General features: G+C 52.9%; 2 protein-coding genes across 12 annotated transcripts in view; both read right to left on the minus strand.

The window, feature by feature from the left end:
- The window catches only part of LOC117003322 (ankyrin repeat and KH domain-containing protein 1), a 100920-nt gene extending 89664 nt beyond the window's left edge, over window positions 1–11256 (minus strand). For 9 of the 11 annotated variants that reach the window (XM_033073190.2, XM_033073189.2, XM_033073188.2 and 6 more), the window contains exon 1: window positions 10926–11255. In XM_033073190.2, coding sequence (XP_032929081.1) covers window positions 10926–11204 — 279 coding nt within the window. In that variant the 5' untranslated portion in view covers window positions 11205–11255. Of the gene's footprint in view, window positions 1–10925 lie in introns of all 11 variants that reach the window. The other 2 variants (XM_033073187.2, XM_042779746.1) reach the window with 1 other exon arrangement.
- A 712-nt stretch (window positions 11257–11968) lies between these two features.
- SLC4A9 (solute carrier family 4 member 9) lies at window positions 11969–23565 on the minus strand. Its single transcript, XM_033073191.1, has 21 exons — window positions 23276–23565; window positions 21701–21861; window positions 21340–21489; window positions 21163–21224; window positions 20907–21064; window positions 19203–19287; window positions 18792–18946; window positions 18113–18229; window positions 17771–17945; window positions 17392–17525; window positions 17006–17277; window positions 16274–16329; window positions 15996–16178; window positions 15742–15855; window positions 14959–15120; window positions 14628–14806; window positions 14314–14386; window positions 13676–13744; window positions 12650–12823; window positions 12136–12282; window positions 11969–12019 (listed from the first exon to the last, which is right to left on the minus strand). The coding sequence occupies exons 1-21, from the start codon at window positions 23542–23544 to the stop codon at window positions 11969–11971; spliced, it is 2946 nt and encodes a 981-aa protein (XP_032929082.1). The 5' UTR covers window positions 23545–23565.
- Between the last annotated feature and the right edge of the window lie 347 nt (window positions 23566–23912).

Consider the following 23912-nt stretch of genomic DNA (forward strand, 5'->3'; position numbering starts at 1 on the left):
GTAACCAGTCACTGTGCTATTTTTGGATTATTTTGCGAGCTGCTTTGGGCAGTTCATAAGCATCTTACTTGGGAAGGCTCATTAGGAACACACGGACTCCAGACATTATTCTAACTGCCAAAACAATTTCACCTTGCCAGACAAAAGCTGAGAAGCTGCACAGGACTGTGGAGCAGGGCTTCAGCACTCCAAGTGTCTCGTGCCCTTCCACAGCAAGGATGGACCTCGCCTGAAGTTCTGCCAAGGACTGCAGTAGCCTCCCAGCTCTGCAGATCCAGTTACACCCCTGGATCCTCCCTCCAGAGCAGCTACATCACAGCACTGTGGCCTCCAGTCCATCAGAGTTGGTGTTTACAGCAAGACTGAGTTTACTGCAGCTCAGGGGGATTTTGCAGGCAGCACCATCACCACTACCACTGGTAATTCTGGTGAGATGGACAGTGACGTGCAGGGTTACAACACATTTCTAATATTAAATCTAAACTGATCTTCCTTCTGTTGCACTACAGCAAAGTACTTTTCCCAGAATAGCCTGGACCTGCTCACAAATAGCCTGCTCCTGACAGGCTACAGAGGATGGCAAAGCTTCCTGGGTAGCTGTAGAGCACTCTCCTCCTCCTGCAGAGACAGCTCCTTCTACCTGTTCCTTCCATTTGTGCCACACCAGTGCTCCTGGGAAGACTGAATTTACAAAAAGTGTTGATAGGAAAGAGAAAGGTGCTGTTAAAATACTTCTTTGAACTTGTATTTTTCAGGAACTGCTTGAACTACAAACACTTTTTTGGGGTAACAATATTCAATGCTCTGTTTGTGAAGTGGCTACAAATAATGAGGACCCAGACTCTTGACTGGGACTCCTGAACTCCCATTTTTTATGCAAATAAATGACTACCTGAATTTCTCTTTTGTTTCAGGAAACCCTTCCTAATTACTTCTATAATTCCATTTGGACATTTTCACTCCATAATTAACATGTGCAATGCAGTATTAGGACCACACTAGAAAGTTCTTGTGGATTTTTCTAATAAACCCAACCTCTAACAGTTTATGTTCTTTATTAAACTGAATGCTGGGTTAATACTTGCAATCCTGCTCTAAAAGTTTCAGGGAACAGTGATAGGACATAGCACTAAGTTAAGACTGAAAATTAGCTTGTATTTCAAACTTTAAATTCCACATATAAAGGATGTCAGCTATCAAACCTGTTAAAAATAATGATTCCAAGGAGAAAGTAAAGTGAAGGACTTTGTCCCTGACATGACACTCTTAGATGCTCCCTGCAACAATTAAGTGCAGCACTACTCCCTTGGTGTGGACTTACCAGCACCAAAAAGCCTGGTTTTGATTTACCAGAAAATGCACTTTTCAACACTCTTCCCCTGCCAGCCCAGCCCAGCATTTTTGCACCTGCTTAAGGTGCCTTCCTGCACAATCATTTCAGTTTTAAGAGATGGAGTAAAGGAAAAGAAAAAAAACCACACAATAATATGAGCATTTTCACAAAAACTTTCAGTGGGGTCTCAAGCACTGTCCTTTCTTAGCACTTGAAAGCTACTGAAAGAAAATAAACATTTCAGGGAAGTACTCTAGAGTCAGTACCTAGAAACAACATAGAATCAATGGGAACATCAATTCAGCATAATTAATGATCTAAAACCACACCCACTCTGGCTTGAGCTGTAATTTCTGACAACAGTTTCTTCCATTAAAAAAAAAAGTTCCAGCCCAAGACAGGAGCCACCACGACCTGTGAATCACCAAGAGAGCATTGTCCAGCACTGTGGATGCTGTGATTACACAGGATCCTCCAGCCTGGGGGTACAGAGTGCTGGGGGACATCACCACCTCAATGGGGAGCATGAAGTACCTGAAATATCCTTTCCAGCCACTGCTCACCTTGTGACAAACCAGGCAGCTGTCAGACACTTTCACAGATTGCTTTAACACATCAAAAAGGGATAAAACTCAGGGGAGGAAACAATTTTCTACCACTTTAGTGAATTTCATGGACTTACTAAAGGGGTCTGACAAGCTGGAAGATCATTCTCCTGGGAACAGAAAGGCACTAGAACACCTCAGCTCTCCGTGAGCCATAAACCTGCCCATGGCTCCACCTTTAAGTGGAGCTGTCAGTGCTCAGCACCTGCAGCAGCAGCAGCTCTGTAGGCAGGGCATTAATTGGGAGGGTGGGGAGAGAAGGGGTGCAAATGTGTTTAGCTCAGATTGCAATAGGAAGCTGAGTGACTGGAGGCAGGATTATCTAAAGGACAGCCTTTATTCCCTCAGATATGAAGCAATTACCAGCTAATGAAAGAAGCAGCTATGGGATCCAGGCTGTGATGAGCTCATTTCAGAGCACAGCTTCATGTCGCTGCTATAGATACAGAGTAAATACAGGTGGACACAACCTCAGCATTTGTTGCAGCAGGAAAGGAAAGGCCCTCACACAGAGTGTGAGCCATGAGTCCAACATACATACACAAACCACAATGTTCTTGACATTTGTGAGACAGCAGGCAGTGGGCAAGGACTGACATCTTTATGGCTGTTTCACCAAGCCTGGCACCCCAAGCCACCAGTCAGTTCTCAAAATTACAGCTGTTATTTGAAACATGCAGATAAAACATGAAATCAGAATTCATGTTTTATACTACTGCTCTTCCCTTCCAGAGATTGCTGATCCTGGTTTTCAATTTTCTTGCACTCACACTGAAGCATAAACAGACATTCCTGGACAAGCAGCTGTCAAATGGTTCATGTCAATTTAACCACTTACCTGATTTCTCTCTTAAGCAGACAACTGACACTATGTGATTTAAGTAGTTCTGAATACTACAAACTACACCCTTTCACAAGGCTCTGGAAAAGAGTTGTCTGATCTATGGACTTCCCAGAAACAAGAACATCACCATTTATTTTTATTAAGACACTGTTTCACAATAAGCAACATGATTGCACCCTGTTAACCCTCACAGAATGAAGGTGCAGAACACAGAGGTTGACTCCTCTTGGTACAACAATCTGGCAATGGTACAAAGTTTCTCTGCATAGCAGAAAAGAAACATCTACTCATCTCAGTAATCGCTGAAAAAAAAACCCAAAGAACTGCTAAAACCAGCCTGTAACTCTCACATATTCGATGTCTGATAAACAAAAATAATTATGACTATGTTTTCCCCATGCACCAAACAATCTCCTGCAGCAAGGAGCTGTCATGTACAGAACTGGAACTGACAACTGAGGCTTATTCAAAATTCACATCAATCCCAGGAAATCAAGAGCCAATTCTTGACATGTACTTTATACCAAAGGAAACCTCTGAATGGAGACCAGGAATGTTGACTAAAATAAGCAGTACTTGCACCCAGCATTCCTTATTTTCACATATCCTATCTCAGTCCACTCTCAGTCATGTTTTCAGTGCTCCATCTTCCCCCTGTGCTCCAGGATTCCCCCTTCACCTGGTTTTTATACCCAATATTCCCACAGAAAGAGCCTCTCTTCTTTCCTCACCTCAAACCAAGAAACAGCTGGTGTAATTCAGTAGTTGATTTATTAGAATATAAAACAGAATTGTTGCATCAATTTAGCCAGGGCTTTCAGGATGGTGTCCTTACTCAAGTATTAAATCCCACACATTAAAACAAAGTGAAAGCAACCTTTAAGACAGAAGATGAATAGATGCATTTGTCTGCTGATGTAAAAGCTCACACCCAACCAAGATGGGAAGCATTCTAAGCCACCTTCTTGGAAATGACCTTTTAAAATCTCTTTTCAATCCAAGGGGACAATGTCTAAATAGAAAAAAAAATCATACAAGTGGATCTTGAATACAATAGTAATTCAATAATATGTTTCCAGGCCAACCTGTACATTTCAGACAGAGGAGTCTCAACATTTAAAGTGACTAATTAAGTTATCTAGAGGCTTATAGCAAACTGAAAATCATCCTGGGCTTTGTGCCCCTCTCAGAGCCCAAGCTAGTGGCAGCTATTCTTTTCAAGGCCTGGATAAACAGGTCTGTGCACGCTGTCCCGCTGCCAAAGCAGCACAAACCCCAATGCAACTCCTGAGCCACCACTTAGTCATGGCAAAGAAACTATCAGGGAGCCCTGGCTAAGCTGAGAGCCACTGAAAATTCAAGGTGTAGCAGTCAAAGGGCTTACAAATGTAATTATTTTATAAAAATATTTCTCTTAGCTGTTGGATTTATTCTAAGAAATCCTAAATTCCAAACATCCAGGTGAGACTCCCTTTTCCCCTGGCTCCCTTTCAGGCTGTGGGGGAACACACACTCTGGAGAGGTGATGCTCAGAAGTCACCATGACCAAGGATCACAGTTTGGGAGCAGATTATTCAGCCCCAAATGCTGATCTCCCCTCCTCCCTTGGTTTGAAATATGACTGACTCACTACCTACCTGCTATGTGACACTGTTAGTTTAATTCATGATTTTGGAAAGGGAAAAGTTCAACAGGTTTAGGGATTTTCCTAGAAGAAAATCTTAGCTAATTAGTAATCCCTATGTTTTATTGAAGGCAAGGGAGAATAACTTAGAGAATTTCCCTAATGCTAAAACATGAAATGTTAAAAACATGAGAGAACTGTCCACCAGCCAATAAAATATCTTTTTTATTTTTTTTTAAATTAGGGAGTGTTTTCTTCCTGCAGAATGGGTATGCAGGAAGGTTCCTTTGAAAAGCTCTCCTGGCCAGAAGGGCCAGTCACACTTGTCTCTTCTCAGCTACCACCAGCATTTGGAAAAACACATCATCATAATTCAACTGTGAGTAACCCCTCTCAGTCTACAGCACTTTTCCTACACATTCTGGGATGCTTTGGAAGAGCTAAAGATGAAAATAATTTTGAAAAAAAAACCTCAACTCCCTCTTGAAAGCAAAGGACTGAAGTGAGTAAGGGTTCTCATCTCACAAAAAGCAGCAAAGAAGTAACAGGTTCCAGCACAGGACCAATTCTTTTATTTATGTTTTATCATAGTAAGTGTTTTCTATCTGCACTTGAGCAGCAGGTACACAACACTGCAAAAACTGAGAAAATTTTCAAGTATTTTATAAAACTCTCAAATAATCAACATTACGTAAGAAAAAAAAAAATCTTAAGTAATGAGTTACAAGAGTAAAAAGAAGATAGTATCCTACAACAGGATGTATTTCCATAAATTTCACTTGCTCAGCATTCCTCCAAAGATATGCAAAGTAAAACCTCTGCACTTTCACAACAAAAAGGGATAACTACTTGTTGAGAAAAAAAGCCCCAAACTATCTGTATTCTATTACAATATATATCTGTGTATATTGAGAACTATAGCATATAATCCAAATTAAATTAACCCCTAAATCCAAGCACTAATTCAGCTGTACCCCACGTTGTCAGAGGCAGCAGGGGTTTATAACACAAAGGTTGCAACCTTGTTTCTGCAGTCTGTAGCTAGAAAAAAAGGAGTATTTGTATCATTCCAAAGTTAAAGTAATCATGAGTTTATCACAGACCAAGGTCATATGAGGTATCAGAGAGAAGGTTTCTATCTGAGACAACCTCTGAGGCCAGGCTCTGCTCAAAAACCTCCTAAATTTACCTAAGCCTTGCAGAAATCACTGATTTCTGAGGTTTGCTTACAGTATCCCGTTCCAGCAGAAGGCCATTCCCAGAAGGAAGATAAGGTGTGGTGTCTGCATGGCACCTGAGCTGCTGCTGGGGAAGAAAGCATCTGCAGGAGACACATGAGCTTCATTAAACAGTGCTGCAGAGTCCTCAAACAAGATGCAGCAGTTCTTTTTCTAGCTTTGTGAAGTTTTCAGTGGGAAAGAAATCTAAGGTTCCTTTTTCCCCTATAAATCAAGGCTTGCCTTTGTTTTAAATCCAAGAATCCCTTTTATTCCCCAATAACAGCTTAAGGAATCTTCATATATGCTACAAAAACTCAAAATTACCTACTAAGATTGAAGCTCTGCAGCCTCCTCACCTGCAGGGTCTGAGCCCCAGCTGTGGACTCCAACAAACACCCCAATTCAGTCCTGGAGCTGCTCCCAGTTTTAAAGGCCAGGCCACATGTGAGCACAGAAAAAGGAGTGCCTGTGTGCTCCCCTTCCCTCAACACTGACCCTTCTGTCAAGTGAATGTTGCAGGGATGCTTTGAGCTCTGAGCAGAGGACAATGTCCCCATGGCACCATCCAGCTGTCCTCACAGCTGGATTTCAGCATCCTCCAAGGCAAGGAAAGGAGACAGAAGAGCTGCCCAATATCAAGCCCCACAGGAGAGCAGCTGGGTAGCCCTGATTTAAATCAGAACACAAGAACTCATGATTCAGCATTAATGCTCAAACAAACCCTTCCCACCCCCCACCAGACTGTAACTAGTTGACTGGTGAAACCTATGTGCAAATTTGTACCTAAATATAGATGTTCAGCTAAATTTGGCAAATCTCTCCTCACCAAGGGGTTGCACTGCATATTTATGTAATTCTACAGTAGTATTTCACATCTTTGCTTTCTACACCTATCATTAGAAAACAGCTGCTGACATTTATTTTAGGTCATGTATTCAAGTGGGTCAAGCTGCACTAAAGGAAGACCCAAGTTCTGCAAGAAACCTTAAAAATCAGTTAACTCTAAAACGTTATTGAATAGGATTAACCATAGCTACACTGCCAGACTTGCAAAGTTACTGAGATACCTACCAGGATTTTTCTGGAAGTTAGAAGGCTAACAAGACTGGGAATAAATGAACAACCTACTGACCAGCTCTCTGCATCCTGAAGAGTCACCTCAATACTTTTGGAAATCTGAACATGTTATCCTTTGATGTTTTCTAATCAGTGAATAATTCCTGGAAGAAAATTTTACATTGTCTTCCATCTCTTACCTCCTCAACTTTGAAAGAGCTTGTCAAAAGACAAACATCAACTGCTGAACTGAAACCTACATTTTTCAGGGAAAAGGCTTTTCTGCTTAATACTATCTACCTGAATTTGTAACCACTTTTTGAATTTCTATTCCTTATGGTAAAGAAAATACTGCTATTTACATTGTTTCTAATGCAATGAAAATTAAAGTGCCTGAGCATTACATTAACCTCAGAAGTCAAAAGATGCATTGTGCACACCATTTACAAAGCAGATCCATGTTAGGAAGGTTCAACAATGCAGCAATGACTTCAATAGACAACACTGCTAATTTGAAACAAACTACATATTTACTCTGAATTTCAAACCCAGTTTAAAAATTAAGAGACCTCAGATTGCAGGGAGGGGGGCCCCAGACAAAATCTCCAGGTACTGAACTGCTCTGGAGTGCATGCCATTCAACTACTCATCCTACTCCTTGTAGGAGGTATGTTATGTCTGATTTTTAATTATGCTTTATGTAAATATCCCCAGAGGCTTATGCAATAGGTACAGGCTTAAGTAAGGAGAGCTGGTGGAGGCAGCTCAGGAGAGGGAAGCCGAGAGCTGAGCTGACTCCACAGCCAAGGCCTGGGGGAGCTCCAGTGGTCATTGAAGGCCTCCAAAGCCCTGAATTACAGAATATGAGAGATTTGCTACATTTGTACACTCACTGCCAAAAGCCACTTACTGAACCAAGCTCCCAGATGCCCTGGTACTTCTGTGGGCATTACCAGCTTCTGCTGCTTGATTTACAACAACTCAGCAAACTCACCCACCCCCAATCACCAACACAGCCACATTTATCACCTGCTTCAACTCTGGGCTGCTGGGAGGGCTTTTGATGAGGACCTGCATTTTCTGTGGCCACCAAAGACCCCTGGATGTGTACTAACCAGCACTGGCCTCCCAGCACACCTTCACCTTGACCTGCAGCCCTCCCAGCCAGGGTGGAGGAGGCTCTTTAAAGCTTGTGCCTTTGGCACTGCTGTAAGTGCCAGCAAAATTCACGAGGAGTGGTAATAATACACTTAAAGTCACACCAAAAATCTCACTCTAAACAAGTTGCAGGCTGTGTTCACACCCTGATCAAGCTTAGAAGGCAACCAAGCAACTATTTGCACTGAGGTCAAAACCACCTCGTTTCTCAGGCTGCAGCCAGAGGTGGAAGCTCCTGCAGGAGATCCACAGCAGCATTCCAGTTTTACACAGGAATAGCACAAACCTCCTGGCCTCAGCCCTCCATGCCCAAAGACGTGCTTCAGCTTGCAATTGTTTCTATTTGCATGTGATAATTTTAACTGGTAATTCTAGAAAATATTCTGCACAGCTGCATTCAAATTTCACCTTGTGGACCTAATACAACTCATCTGTACAAGATCCACTCCAGTCCTTGGTTTCCCAACCAAGAGCCTGGTCATGACCACAGGCAGGCACTGAGCTAGGAAACCAGAAAGTTTCAATTTTCTCCCAGTTCTGCAAGCCAGGATAAATGGGGCACACCCTCTTGACCTGTAAAATGGGGAACAGTACTCTCCACTGTAAAGTACTTGGAGATCTGATCTAAGAAATGCAATATATTTTCAAAAAAGGTTAGGTTAAAATATATTGCTCTTTTCATTCTCTAGATAAATGCTTCATTATATTCGTTGTCCTGCATTTCCCTGGTGATTTTCTTCTTTAACTAATTTGCCATTTTGACCAGTCCAATTATTTTAGCATATTAAACTCAGACTAATACAAGGATACAAAACCTAAACCCACTGGCAGACACTTAGCCTACAGAATATTGTACCATGATTTTTATGGCTTTAAAAGTAGAAGCCATGAAGAAGAGAACAGATCAAGGCAGCATGGCAAAAACTTTTTTTTTTTATTTTTTAATTCTCCCTTTTAGTTCTCACTAATTCCACCCACTGGTAATAGCTGAAGGCATACACCCAAATCAGTGACTCATGGCACAAGACCACAGTCCAAACAGTGACTGACTGGCTTCTCAAAGCAGCACTGTTCAAGAATTGCACTGTTCTATCCCTGGACCTTAATTGTCTTTTCTTTGCTCAAAAAAAGAAAACAAACAAAGAGAAATACCCACCACTGACAACAGGTGCTTCCTTAGTTCTCAGGAAAAAAACCCAAAAATTAAGAAAAAAAATTAAAATTCCCCCTTGGTGCTCCCAGCCATGCAGCCCAGCCTAGGCACATTTTTCCCACCCATGCTTCTTCCCCAGGTAACTCTCCACAACCAGAAACACAAGACAGAAGAATTCCCCAGGCAATTTCAGCTCTGAGATTAGCCCACCTCTTTTGTGTGTGCTGGAAAACTTCAAATATTTCAATTCCAATTAATTTCTTCAATTCTGTATTTTAAATAATGAACTTTTTCCCAGGTTTTTCAAATGAATCATTAAAGAGCTGTTTGGGAACCTTTATTTTTTTGACCTCAATGGCAACCTCCCAGACACATTATTTATAATAGGCTGTCTTTCTTAATACTTGCTATTAGTCAAAAGAGTGCTTAGTAAACATCCTAGCTGTCCAATCTTCACATCCCTTAAATAATGGGGTGGGTTCAAAAGGGATAAGCTTGCAAAGTAGGACTCAGCTCACCTTGTAAAGAGCCATAATATAGCTCACTTCCCATCATTTTCCAGGTTCTGTAGCTACTGCTTTGTATCTTCAAAGATACATTAAAATGTGGCATAAATGACCTCCTAGAGAGCAGGCACTCCTCATTACTCGTGCCCTACTCTATTTATGGTATCTTCCAGCTCTCCCAAACAGGTATGTACTGATTCCATATGGGACTGAATGTGGATGTCCAGGACACCAAAATGTTCACATACAAGTGCTCATCTGCCTGATCATTAGATTTTGAGTTGAGTTAAACATCTTGCTGTTAGCAACCATTCCTAATGGAGCTTAGGTGGTCAGGAGCAAAACGCAAATATGGATCTGCATCAGTTTAATCACTTGTTTTTTTCAGGTAAGACCTGGTTCATGTTTCAGGAGGGCTGGAGAAAAGATGGCCATCAATAAAAGGCAAAAAATGCAGCCACGGGAGGATGAGTGCAGGCTCCCCTCCTTCCATCTCTCCAGAAGGAACAAGGACACATCCTAAGTACTCTTGCTTGGCCTCCAAATTAAAAATGGTATGGATCACCTTGGCTATTTTCTTCTTCCTGCAGAAGCCCAAAGGAACTGCAAAAAGCCTGCAAGCAGTAAGGAGCCACTTTCTCCTGCTTTCCACTAAAACTGTGTAAGGGCTGTGATGCAGCTGTGATCCCATCTTTTGTTAAGAGACTGCTAAGGAATGAAGATTCACCCTTTGGTGCGGCAGTGACAGATAAAAGCCTTCATTTACCTTCTCTCCCTAGGCTACATAAAGCAGCATGAAATGCCAGTTTACAGGTCCAACAACGCTCCATTTGGGTTGGGATAAGGCCCCCGTCCCTCCTCCACGCCCTCCCTTTAAACCTCTCCGCAGGTTTGGAAGATCAAAGGAAGACACCTCCACTACCCTCTTCCATTTTGTTGGGTAAGAAATATTTCTATTGCATAAAAGCGCGTGTGCATAGCTATATCTACAGGAATTTATCCGTGGCTGGGAACCCCGAGTCCAGGGCAGCAACAGTGGGGCTGACGGCTTCACTTTGTTCTCCGTCGGGTGCAGGATCTCGCCTCCCCCTCCAAACCTGCTCCCAGGCGGAAGCGGCTCCTTGAGGTCAGGACACCTCCTCACCCCGCTCCGCGGCTCGCAGAGGGCCCGGCCGCCCCCGGCCCTTCCCCGGGGCCGCCGGGAGGCGCGGCGGGGCGAGACCCCCGCGCTCGCTGCCTCCTCCCCGGCCCCGGGCCGCGCTGCCGTGCGGGGCCGCCGGGACCCGCCCATGGCGGCGGGAGGCCCGGGACGAGCGGGTGCGGTGCGGGCGGTGCGGCCGGCGCGGCGAGCGGGAGGGCGGGCGGGCCCCGGCCGGGCCTGTCAGGAAGCGGCGGAGGGGAAGGAGGGCGGGCCAGGATCGCTCACCTCGGACACCTCGTCCTCGTCGCTGCCGGAGCCGCCGCCGCCCCCGCTCCGCAGCACGGCGGCCGCCAGCTTGAAGTCGAGGGCGGCCTCACCGGCCGCGGGCGCGCCGGGGCCTCCCGGCCCGCCGGGCCCGGCCTCCCCGAAGAGGCGCACGGCCCGCAGGCCCAGCGGGGAGGGCCCGGCCGCGGCGGGCGGCTCGGCAGCGGCGGGCGGCGCGCGGGGCGCGACCGAGTCGATCTCCTCGTCGGCGGCAGCGGCGGCGGTGCCGTCCGTGAGCATCGCGCTGGTCCGGGCCCGGCCGTCTCCGTCCCCTCACGGCACCGCGGCAGCGCCACTAACTTCTCACACCCTACCCGGCCGCGGCCGCCGCGCCGCCCCCCCGCCGCTCCGCGCACGCCTATTGGGCGCGCTCGGCCGAGCGCGGCGCGCTATTGGCCGCAGCGCCCGCCACTCAGAAACGCGTCACGCGCTCCCAGCATGCTGCCCTGAGAGCGCACGCCGAGGCGGTAAGAGTGCGCCGCCCCGCCCCGCTCACCCGGCCTCGCTTCCTGAACTTTCCGAGCTGTGATTGGCTCTTCAGTACATCAATCATGCGCCCTGGAGGAGCTGCGGGCGCCGATGGGGCAGACGGGCTGTCGATCAAAGCGCTTCCAGGAATCACGGTTTTGATTGGTCGAGAGGCACATCGCTCACAACGCACGGCGTCTGGCGTGTCTCGATTGGCTCCTGCGTGCTCTGGGCCCGCCTCCCCTTCGAACCTCTCTGAAGGACTCCGTCAGCGCGAGACACCGTCACACGCCCGCCTGTCCCAGGCGGTGATTGGGTCGCGGAGCTGCCAATCAAAGCGAGGGGCACACCTTCCCGTGGTCCCGCCCTCTCCTGGATGCGGGCCGCCATAGGCTGGGCTCTCTGTTCCATAGGCCACGCCCAGTGTGACGTCACCGCGCGGCCACGTGGCCCGGGGGTTTCGGGCCCCCGGGGGTCTCGGGCCCGCAACCCCCGGCCCGGGGCGATGGCCCCGCACAGCCCGGCCCCGCCCCGGCCTAGTTCACGGACAGGTTGATCTGCGGTCCCGGGCGCTGCATCAGCTCGCACTGTGGCGGGAGCAGAGGTTTCGGGGCTAGCACCGCGCCCACCCCCGGTGCCCCCGCGCCAGCGGCTCAGCCCCGGGGCGGCTGTGACCGAGCGAGGCTCTCAGGACAGCACCGACCTCCTCGGCTCCGCTGCCCTGCTCCGGCCGCTCCCGGGGGTGTTTCCCCACCGCCCCCGGTCCGGGCAGGGGCCCGTCCAGCCAGCTCAGGTCGTGCGGGGAGAAGATGCGCTCCAGCCCCTTGCGGATCCCCACCAGCGCCAGCAGCTGCGGCCGGGCAGGCACGGGTCAGCCTCACTGGGGCCAGGGAACAGGCAGCATCTCGCTGTCACGTCCCTCTGTCACCCCAGGAGGTTCCATGGTGATGGCCTGTCACCTGTCCTGGCTCTAAGCCAGGTGACCATGCTTGCCCGACAGTGACACAGCCTCTGGTGACAGCCCCGCGGCCCCAGACCAGGGGGAAGGCTGGTGGCAAAGGCAGTCTGGCCCTGGAGGGTCCCTGCCAGCCCTTGGGTCTGAGCACCCCCTGCACCACCCAGCAGCACTCATGTCCCCCCCAAAGGATGCTCAGAGCAGGGGTGGGCAGCACCCAGCCCAGCACCAAAGAGTGCTGCCGGTTCAAGGGGTGTCCTACCATCACTGGGAAAATAATAGCGGCCACAGTGGACTTGAGAACCCAGAGCAGGGCCAGGCAGAGCAGCTGGATGATGGTGAAAAGGTGCACGCGGCGCAGGGGCACGTGGCGGAGGTAAGCACGGTCTGGCTGGTGCTTGGCTGGCATCAGGAGCAGCCTCACACGGTCCATGAGCTGCAGGGAGAGGATGGCACGTGGGTCACATCTGTCCTGCTCCTGGGCAGCTCTCACCCAGCTCCCTGCTGAGACCAGGGCCAGCAGGATGGGGTTTCACCATCATTTCTGCACTTCAGCCCTCCTGCCCTCTGTGCTGACCCCCAGCTGATCCCTGGGCCAGTGAGTTTATCTGCAAGGCCAGGGGTCCTGGTGCCACTGTCACCCCAGGCTGGGGGAGTGCTTTCCATGCAGATATCTAGGAAGGACTCTAGCTGCCCTTACAGGGTTAATTGAGAAATAACAGCCCTTGGTCCCCCTCACTTCACAGGAAACTGCTGCAGCCTCCTCCAAAGCACAGCTCTGGGTTTCCCAGGCAGAGGGAGGGTGGGAGTTTCCCAGCCTGTCATTTAAAGCAGAGTAATTGCAAGGAAACTGTACTATTTAGAGGAAAAAGTGGTGTAGATAAATCTGGAATAGGGATTTTTTTTTCCCCCTCTGTTGGTTTTTTGGGAAAAGAACAGAACTGGCACACGAGCAGCAATACCAGAACCAAAGGATTGTCATGTCCCAGCTCTGCCTGCAGCTCCCAGAGGAGGAAATCCGTGTCGCTCTGAGAGTAAGTCTGTGTTATGCACTGGTCCCAATTCTCCCAAACCACCTGATCCATCAATCTCTCCTGCTCCTCAGCATCCCAGAGCCCTCCTTTGCCCCAGAAAGGTCTCTCCCTCTCTCTCCTTGTCCTGGTGGGACACAGCTCCGTGCCAGGCTGTACATCCAGTTAAAATCCAGGCTCTGCTGTGCAGTGGCAGCTGTTGCTGAGCAAACCCCTCCTCCCCAGCAGCACCCCCTCCCAGTGCAGCCCTCCCTCACCTGGATGCTGTTCAGGGCTGTCACCCCCATGTGCAGGAACACTCCATACAGCACTGGCATTGGGATGTGCTGTAAGACAGTGGGGTGGGGGATCAGCAGGGCTGTTCCCTGGGGGTCCACGACTGCTCAGTGTCCTCTTATGTAAAACCTTGTGTGTGTCCACAGCCTTTGCCTCCTTTATTCCCCAACAGCCCAGCCTGTCCTGATTGAACCACTTGAGGTTCACATGAGCCCACGTGCTCCATGGTCCCTTTGGAGGGCATCTCATCCCCCAGGTGTGTCACTGCACCTCAGGTAATCCAGGGCCACTGGAGGGGTTTTTCCATGGCAGTGGCAGCAGATGAAAGCCAAAAGCAGCCAGGTCATCCACGTAGCAGTGTGGAGAGGAGGTGGTGGGTGTGTTTGGGGGGCACAAGGACCCTGATACACGTGGGGGGGATGGACAGGTGACATGGGGCCAGCCCTCCCAGGGCACTGAGGACAAACCCTTGGTGCAGTCCATACCCACACAGGGCACAGCTCCCTGCCAGACAGGCTTCCTGTGCTGCTTGGATGGGCCAGGGTGAGGAACCTCCAGCCCTGCAGAGTACAGCCACCCCCTGCCTAGAAAAAGGGGCCACCCCAGCCAGGCTTCCTACCTTGAGTACAGGGGCCATGAAGACAGAGACTCCTGTCAGGATGAAGACAGCCAGGCCTGTCAGCCTCTGCTCCCTGTGGGTGGCAGCACAAGTGTCACAGGTGCCTGGGGTCCTTGAGAGCCCACCCCCCCACCTGCCCTCCTGGACCCCAGGGTCTCTGCTCTTTGCAGTCTTGGTGGCTACAGGGAAAGGGGTCAGCTGTGGGGAGATCCCCAAAGCCAGGTCAGATGGACAGCGTGAGTGTGTCCCTGTCCCTGTCCCGTGGCCCCACAGCCAAGGTGTTCCCCAGAGCAGGGCCCAGGCTTGTTGTTTACCTGATGCCCAGGAACTCAGGGTGCTCGCCAGGGGCTGAGGTTGCACTCTCCTTCCTCAGGCTCTCCATGTGTGCCAGGGAGATGACAGTGGCTGAGACATACCAGGGGAGGCCGGTGACAGAGGTGACAACCATCAGGAGGGAGACACAGAGGAGGTCCAGGTGGAAGCCTGCTCCTTTCTGTAGGGGAAAAGGCAGCAGGGCTGGGGGCATCTTCCCACTTTCCTGGCCAGTTTGGGGTTCTGCTGTCCCCTGGCTGCTTCCATGGGGCCCAACCAGGACCTGGATCCTCCCCATGGGCTGGTGCTGCCTGTTCCCTGTCCCCTGCTCACCTGCAGCTTGTACTCCCTGCGGTTAAGAATGACAGCTGTGATCTGCTGGTCCATGAAAATGAGGATGGTGACAAGGACAGCAGGCACTGCAGACACCAGGCAAACCCACCATGGGTTGGCTCCGAAGGGGAAAATGATCCAGCCCCGTGCTGGGTTTGTGGGCTGTGGAGAGCAGAAGGATCATTGCAGCTGCTCCCCACTTGTGGGGTGTGTGGCACAGCTGGGTGATGGGAGCAGCCCCAGGTGCCCAGGCTGGAGCCCTACAGGCACCCAGGGATGCCCCACCTCGGGAGAGGAAGAGCATCCTCACTCATCCTGGGGATAGTGTTGGGCAGAGTGATCCACCAGCCCCCACAAGGACACCCTGGCTGTGGCAGAGCAGGGTGTTGTTCCTGGACAGCACAAACCAGGAGCTGGGCATGTGACAGCAGGGAGAAGAGGTGGCATTGTGCAGTGATGATGGTGAGCCCGAGGGGTTGGTGGTGAGCATTGGCTGCTCTGGGGCATTGCCAGCCTTGCTCCAAACCCAGGGTGAGAAGCCCAAGCCCAGAGCTGAGCTTGTGGCTCTTGCTTCAGTGTGATCTGTATAGTCCAGGACTGAGCCAGGTTATTTACAGTGCATGGGATCAGCTGTGTTCAACCCTTTCTCATTTGTTGGGGTGCAGCCTGCACCCCTGTGGGGCTGGAGCCAGTGATGAGAGGGACAGTGACTGCACAGTGGGATGGCTGCCATGGTGAGCACACACCCACACCCTGACAGTGCTGTGCCCACCCTGCTGGCACCTTCAGCTCGCTGGGGACAAGGAGCTTGGGGGTCTCCAGGCCCAGGACAGCATCCACAGCGCAGGAGGCGAGGATGGCCAGGATGACAGCGAAGTCGCTCACCGCCTTCCGCACCTGCAGATGGACAGGGCTTGGCCCAGGCTGGCAGGGGTGGGGCTGCTCCAGGAGCAGTCTCAGGGGGCAGCACCCCCAGAGCCATCCCCACAGCAGTGGGACAGGTGGCCATGTCACTGGGGTGGCTGAAAGATGCTCACTCCCGCAGGGAAGTAGCGGCTGCTCCTGAAGCGCTTGAGTGCGGTGCAGAAGAGGAAGGTGCCCCCAAAGAGCAGGAAGGAGATGAGGGTGACATCGGGCACGTACTGGCAGCTGGTCCCCAGGAGATGCCCACCTCGATCCAGGCACTGGGTCCTGCTCAGCCCTGCTGGGGTGGCAGGAGGCTGTGGGGACAAGGTGGGTGGTGAGGAGGGGTCACACAGGGACACCTTGGGCCCATCTCAGCTCCTCACCTGCCTGCCTGGAGCAGGGGCTGTACCTGCTGGGTGGCCAGGGCTGAGGGCAGCAACGTGTCATTCCCTGCTGGGCTGTGACCTGCAAAGGGACAGGGGTCAGATTGGTGCTGGTTTCATCAGGATGACTGGGATGATGCTGCCATCAAGCTGGGTCCTCAAGCTCTTCCTGAGGGCTCAGGGTGCTGGATGGGACCCCATGGGACCTCTGAGGGCCTGCCTCTGGCTGATGCCCAGGGAGCACCAAGGGGGTTGATGTTCCCTGTGAAAGGCTTGGCTAAAGCACCAGCCACTCAGAGGCACCACTGACCCCAGGCTGGCCAGCACTGATGTTTTTGGCACATGGTGTAGGTCCCATTTCCAGGGTCAGTGTGGGTCATGTCATTTCCAGGGCCATGTCTTCAAGCCCCAGAAGACAGCCCCTGGTTTACAGACTGGGCTGGAAATAGCAGAGCAAGCCCATACAGGTGCCCCTTTCCAGCCTCTGACACCTTGGAAGCATAGGAGATAGGCTAAGGCTCTCATTGCTCCCTGTAGTGCCCTGCCTGGTTCCTGGGCAGTTCTGGGAGGCAGGAATAGATGGACACACTGTATGGAGAGAAGTGAAGGACACTGCAGTGTGCTCAGGCAGGTGAGGATGGGATTAAACAACCTCCTCCTCCAGTGCCTTCCCTCATCCAGCCAGGAAACAAGTTCCCAGTGGGATCCTGGGGCAGCAGCTTCCTGCTCCCCACCCGCCCACGGCTGCTTGGGCTCACCGGGGCTGGACAAGTTGCAGGTGCAGCTGTAGGAGGTGACGTTGTCCAGCCGGTACTGCCAGTTGATGGGGAAGGCATCTGCCAGGCTCAGCATCTTCTTCAGGGAGTCGTAGATGAATATCAGGCTGATGAGTGCGCAGAAGCCTTCCTCTGTGAAGCGGGTGAAGTACCTCACCAGGTGACTGGCCTCGGTGGCCACCAGCACCACGCCAAAAAAGGCCACCCAGAGCCCGATCCAGAGGCGGAACTCCAGATAGTCCAGGCTGTGGTCCCTGGGGGAGAGGGTGACTGAAATTCTCACCAATGACACCTGCCTGGAGTGATAGTGACCCCTGCTCCAGCCAGGGGACAGGGGGCTGAGGATCTGTCCCTGACAGTGAACTCACTGGCTGAAGGAGAACAGGAGGCGCTCAAAGACGAGCACGGGGCCGGTGCTGCTCAGGATGGTCAGGGGTTGGCCAGAAAAGAGGCAGAAGATGAAGCCAGCAAAGGCTGTGCCCAGGAAACTCTCCAGAACCCCCTGAAATGTAGGGAAGGGGTGCCAGGTGCCAAGGGTGCCAGGTGCCAGGCACATGGCAGGGAGGAGGGCTGTGGGCCTGTCCCCCCAGCAGCACAGAAGAATGCAGGATCGATGCTGGGGGAAGGATGCAGAACTCAGGCAATGCTCAGGATTCCTGGGGATGCTTGGAGGAGCTTGGAACCCAGGTGGACACTCTGGGCTGGGCTGAGTAGGGTTGGTACCGTGCACCCCACGGCCACACTGACCTGCATGTTGGCAGTTGCATCCCCCAGCATGCCCCCAAAGGTGATGGCATTGGTGACTGTCGCCAGGTAGATGTAGAGCACTGCTGAGAGGCACTGGGGGTGCAGGGCGTCGGAGAAGTCGCTGCCGTACCACGGTGCCTTCCTCCGGATGTCTCGCAGCAGCCCCCCAAAAAGCCTGGGGGGAGGAGGGAGGTCTCAGAGCAGATCCCACAGAGAACTGCACAGCATGGGATTGTCCCTTCCCCTGCATGCAGCAGCTCAGAGGGGCTTGGGCATGGTGGCCTCGTGAGAACCAGTGCCCCAAATCCAGCTGCACCTCCCACTGTCCCTCCAGACACTGACCTGCCTGTCCTCTCCAGCTCCTCCCCAGAGCGTGGGTGCCCTGGGCTGGCTCTGTCCCCAGCTGCTGTCATGTTCCCATTACCATGTGGCTGCTGGTCCAGTGGGTCCACAGCAGTCCTGTGGCAGAGCAGAACCTGAGACAACAGGCTTCAGGTTGGGACCCTCAGGGTCCAGCTGCATTTAGGGGATACTAGGACAGGAAAGGGAGAATGGAGAGAGGACAGGACTGCAAACAGGGCTTGTGTATCCCCTGATAATGGAGAGGAGAAAGATCAGAAAGAGAAGGAGACATGGCAGATGATGATCTTTGAAGGTTTCTTCCAACTCAACCATGCTTTCCTCTGGCAAGCTCTGGAGGCAGCCCTTGCAGGACTGGTTTTAGTGGAGGAGCTGGGCAGAGCCTAGGGCGTCCTGCTCAGAGGCTGAGTTTCACATCTGGGTGCTGAATCCCAATGCCCCCATCAGCTCCCTTTGGAGGGGATTTGCCATCCACTGCCAAGTGGGACAGAAGGACTAACAGCAGGGGGGCCAAAGCAGGAACCTGTGGAGGGGCTTGGCTGGGAGGATCCCCCTGGCTCCTGGGCAACTTCATCCCCATGGAGATGGAAGTTCCAGTGTCACAGACAGAGGAACCCCTGCAAGACCCTGCAGAAGGGCTGTCAGGGCTTGGGGTGCCCACCTCCTGCGTGGAGATGGCAGATGGCTTGGTGGAGGAATTCGGGCACTGGGGTCCCATTTCCCAGGAGGAAGCACAATCAGCTCATCCAGGAACGCCTCTATCCCTGTGATGAGGTCCTCTCGGTGCTCAGCCTGCCAGGCAGCCCTTTGGAAGAGCTGTGGGGAGATGCTGTGGTTTAGCCACCATGTCCCTGCATTCATCCACTTGGAACCTTCCTCCCAGCCTGCAGCCATCAGCAGGAAACAAACCCACCCACTTCAGGGCAACAGGAGCCCTACATCCTGCAAACCCACACAAACTTTTCCTTTTTTATACTGGCCAAGAGATGCCACCAGCTTGCCCCATCCTCTGCAGCCTGCAGAGGAGTCCTGGTGTCCCCATTCCAGGCCTGTCCCATCCATGGGTGCTCACCTCATCTGTCAGCAGTGTGGCCATGGCCCTGCCAACCTCGTGGTAGGCTTTCACTTTGGGGGGGCCCAGCAGGATGAAGAGGAACCTGTGTCAAGACAGCACATCTCCAGAGCATCCCACAGGGAATGCTTGTCTTGGGAGGGGGACCATGGGGATGTGGGGATGCTGGGGGTGGTGGCTGGGCAGGTCTAGGGGATTTCTGTCTCCCTAAAATGTGGTTGGGGGCAGAAGACAAGACACACATCTGCAGCGTCTGCTGCCACTGCATGGCAACCTCACAGAGACCATGGGACATCAGGACCCTGGCTGGATCACAAGGGTCTGCAGAAATCCAGACTGGAAGGTGTGGGGGAACAGGTATTTAGGGCAGAGGCAGAGAAATCCTCGGCTGGAGGTGTCAGTGGCATCATTTTCCTGGGAATGTTGCTCGCAGACAGGATGCTGGTGTGTTAGGGAAGGAGAGTTTGCCAGCAGCACGGGCAGCAGGTTTGACAGGACTCTGGGGACATGGGAGGAGACTGGAAAGAGAGCTTAGAGCCCTTGATAAAATATGGGGGAAATCCCACACTTGAGAGGATGGTGCAAAATTTCCATGGGGACAATCCATACAAATGTTTAACTGGGTTCTCCACACCTTTCCGAAGTTGGCAGGAATGGTTACAGTCCTGAAAACCTGAGATGGTCAGGCAGTTCTAGTGACTGTACCCTGAGCAAACCCACAGAGAGGGGGCAGGGAAACTCCTCTGGCCATGCAAGTGGGGCTTGACAGAAACCCCAGAGGCTGGAGCCTGCTCCAAAGGGACAAGAGGTGACAGTTGCCACATGGGATTGCTTTCACCCACAAAGGTGATGGGAAAACCTTAAGACCCTAGAGATGGATTTGGATGAGAGACAACCCTGAGGCAGTGGCTACACCTGTGGAACAGCCTGGCATGGCCAGCAGAGGGGATGGCACCCTGGGCAAAGGGAGTGGTAGGGACAACGTTTGGGGGAGGAAAATACAGGGCAAGGGGTTATCATTAAACCCTCGAGACCCAGGGGCATTCACGGGGTCTTGCCACCCAACTCCGGCGGAGGGGAGAGCAGCAGGTGGGTGGATGTCTGTCCTGCTCCTCCCAGCTCCTGGGGACGGGTGCTCTGGGCAGAGTGACCAGGAGGTGGCAATGTCCCTCCTGATCCCCGCCTGCTTCTTCCGCGCACTTCCTAAGGAAGTCCTCAGCTGAAGGCACACTGCTCGTTTCCCCTCAAGTCTTCAGAGGATGCATTCCTCAGCCACGGGGAAACCATGGGGACCTCCTGCCCTGCTCCTCTCCCCCCACCCCATCTCACCACTCAGGAGATCAGCGGGAGGGCGAGAGACTCCTAAAAACCTGCATCCCACCCCTGCTGCCAAGCCCCACGCTCCCAGCAGCGAGTGGAGAGCATCCAGAACCAGCTGAGGATAGGGAATGCAGAGCCCAGTGGGAATGACCCAGGGGATGTCCCTGCCAGGCTGCCCAACAGATGCTCCACACTCAGCCCGTTCTGGAGTGCTCCTAAGAAGCTGGGGAGAGGAGGGGAAGCAGTGAGACAGGATTCTGGGACTGCACGTGGCACCGGGTGCCGTTCCCTTTGCTTTGGACTAGCAAAGACTTGTCTGGTGTGGGAGGAAATGGAGACACCGGGCCAGGGGAGGGCACAGGGCCACCGGCCGTGCTCTGTTACCTGCTTGGAAGAGAAACCTCAGCCAGTGAGCCAAGGGACACCCCACGCCTGAGGCGAATGAAGGCAGCAAAGGGCTTTTCCAGGAATTCAACTTCCCCGACAGCAACGTGGGCTGCTTCAGCCCCCGGTGGGACCTTCTTCTTAAATCTGTTTCTCAGCTGAAAGGAAAGGGATGCAGCAGCTGGGTACTCAGGATGCTGTGACTGGGCATTCAGGATGCAGTAGCTGCTCTCAGCCCAGCTCCATGCTGCCATACCTGCTCCTTAAGAGGTGTTTTGGAGACCTGGGTTCTGGGCTCAGACCTGCCTTTGGCTTTCCCTGCAAAATAAGAGAGGGAGCAGCAAAATCCACGTACAGGTGAATGGCCATCGTGGGTACTGTCCCAGGCTGGAGGCAGCAGGAGGATCCCTGGTGGGACTGCTGTGTTTCCTACCTCGGCAGGGAGAGAGACCAAGCTCGGTCAGGAGCTGCAGCAGGGATTTTGTGGGCTGGTGCTGTGGCTGGAGGAGCAGGAGGGCTGCCAGGCGTTCCCTTAGTGCAGGCTGCAGCTCTGCTTCCTCAGGCTGCTCGGAAAGTGCTTTGTCTGCATCAGGACAGGGACAGCTCTGAGTTCCCCTGGTTCACTGCCCACTGGGGAGCTGCCCAGAGAAATCCCCCTGAGCTGGAGGAGCAGACAGCCCCCCCAGGTACCCAGCTGTCATTCATCAGTGCTGTTCTATAGGCGTCTCCTGGTGGCTTGTCCCTCTCTGGTGACCAGCCCATCCCAGGAGACCACCTTTGCGTTACCCATGTACCGATTATTTCCTTGAAACTGGTGGCATCCAGATCCAGGAGCATCGTTCCCTTCTGCAGACATGTCCTCAGCTGGAACAGGCTGTGCAGGGGCAGAGCTGGGACATGGGGTGCACTCCAGCGCTCCCCACCATCCTCCACCTTCTCCTCAAACTTTATCCACCTGCCCAGGGATATGTGTGGGGTCAGTGGCAGGGTAGGCCCCGTGCTTACCTCAAGAGCTGGGTCTATCTTTGAGCTTAGCATGGGGCTGGCACAGGCAGGGAGGGGTTTGGGTGGCTCAGAGCGACCTGCAGTTGGTTCACAGTGTAGGGGCAGCTGGGCAGACAAAGTGGTGATGCCCCAGTTCCTGCAGACCCACACCTCTCTGAGATCTGATCAGGGGAATTCCAACTGTAACGAGGTGACAGGATGGTTCAGGTTTGAAGGGGCTTTAAAGCTCACCTTATTCCAAGCCCTCTGCTGTGGGCAGGGACACCTTCCACTAGATAAGGTTGCTCCAAGTCTTGTCCAACCTGACCTTGGACACTTCCGCTTATAACAGCAGCCACAGCTCCTCTGCACCCTGTGCCAGGGCCTCACCACCCTCACAGGGTAGGATTTATTCCCAATATCCTATCTAACCCTGATCTCTGGCAGTGGGAAGTAATTTCCCCTTGTCCTGTCACTCCAGTCCCTTGTCCAAAGTCCTCTCCAGCTCTCTTGGAGCCCCTTTAGGCACTGGAAGGGTCTCCACAGTCTCCCCAGAGCCTTGTCTTCTCCAGCTAAACAACACCCCACCTCTCTCATCCTGTCTCCGTAGCAGAGCTGTCCCAACAGAGCTGTTCCAGCCTTTGAATAATTTCCATGGTTTCCTTTGGATGTGCTTCAGCAGGAGCTGGATGTGGTGCCCCAGGGCAGTCTCACACAAAGCAGAACAGAGGGACAAGCCCCTCCTCACCCTGCTGCCCCTGGTGAAGCCCAGGGTACACTCAGCTTTCTGGGCTGCAGTGCACAGTGCTGATGTCCCATCTGTCACCCACCAGCATCCCCAGTCATTTTCTGCAGGGCTGCTCCCAGCCCTTCCACCCCCCAGCTGTGCTGGGGCTGGGGGTGGCCCTGCCATTAGCAGCGCTTGCTGGAGTCAGAACAGAAGTGTCTTGAGCTCTTTCCACGCTCTGGCCATGCCAAATATTTTAACGCCGGGCACAGACAGAGCTTCCCTTTGTCCCGTGGGTGGGCGCAGCCGCGGGGCGCTGGTCGTGCTGCACGGGCAGAGCGTGCCCCGGCCCCGCAGGCTCCTGACAGCGGGGCTGGGTGCCGGGGACAGCCCCCGGTCCCCTCTGACCCTCCGACCCCGGGGCAAGACCCACTGCTGCCCCCAGACCGGAGAGTGCAATGGGGCACGGGGACATCCCAGCCCCGGCGCAGCTCCTGGACCCTTGGAGAGGCAACAGAGGGGAACAGGAGGAAGGACGCTGTGCCTGGCCTGCCTGACATGCTGCCCTCTCCCATGGAATTAAGTCAGCCCAGCAGAGATAGAGCCCTTGGGGTTCCCGAAGCGTGGCCCAGCAGCTTGGCTCTGCAGGAGTGCCTACCTGGCCATCTCCCTCCACTCCAGCCCCGCCGGGGTGCTGAGGAGCTGGTTGAGCTGGATGAAGAGCAGCGGGCAGGTGATGTCCCCCCGCTCCTCCCGCTGCAGGGCGGCACCGGCTCGCAGGGCTGCTGTGACCGTGCTGGACGGGAAGATGCTGCAGCCGAAAGCCTGTGAGGGAGCTCCAGGGTTTCTGCACTCCAGTCTGGGCTGTGAGCAGTTGTTTGCTGCCCGGAGAGCCGTGGCACCCGCCCCGGGCTTGTGGGATCTCATGGCCACGGGCACCGGCAGCCACAGGCGTGAATTCCCCTCCAGCACTCACAGGATCCCACTCATCCCACACCTTATAACAGCTGTGAACTGGTTTAAACTGGCCACAAACCAATACACAGGAGCCAAGCCCAAAACAACCATCTCAAAACAACAGGGTCAGCCCCACAGGTCTCAGTATGGTTGTGTCCTGCCACATCCAGCTGCCCACCTGGGCCAGGGACCAGGGGACCCACCTGCCTCCTGCAGGTGACCTGTGTGGACAAGGATGTGTTCCCAGCCCTGTCTGCACGCTGCAAGGTGTGGGTGAGGGGGTGGCAGTGGCAGCCCTGAGAGCTGGTGGCAATATCAGTGCCAGTGCAAGGGTGCTG

The sequence above is a fragment of the Catharus ustulatus genome, chromosome 15 (genome assembly GCF_009819885.2).
Source record: "Catharus ustulatus isolate bCatUst1 chromosome 15, bCatUst1.pri.v2, whole genome shotgun sequence".
Taxonomy (NCBI): Eukaryota; Metazoa; Chordata; class Aves; order Passeriformes; family Turdidae; genus Catharus; species Catharus ustulatus.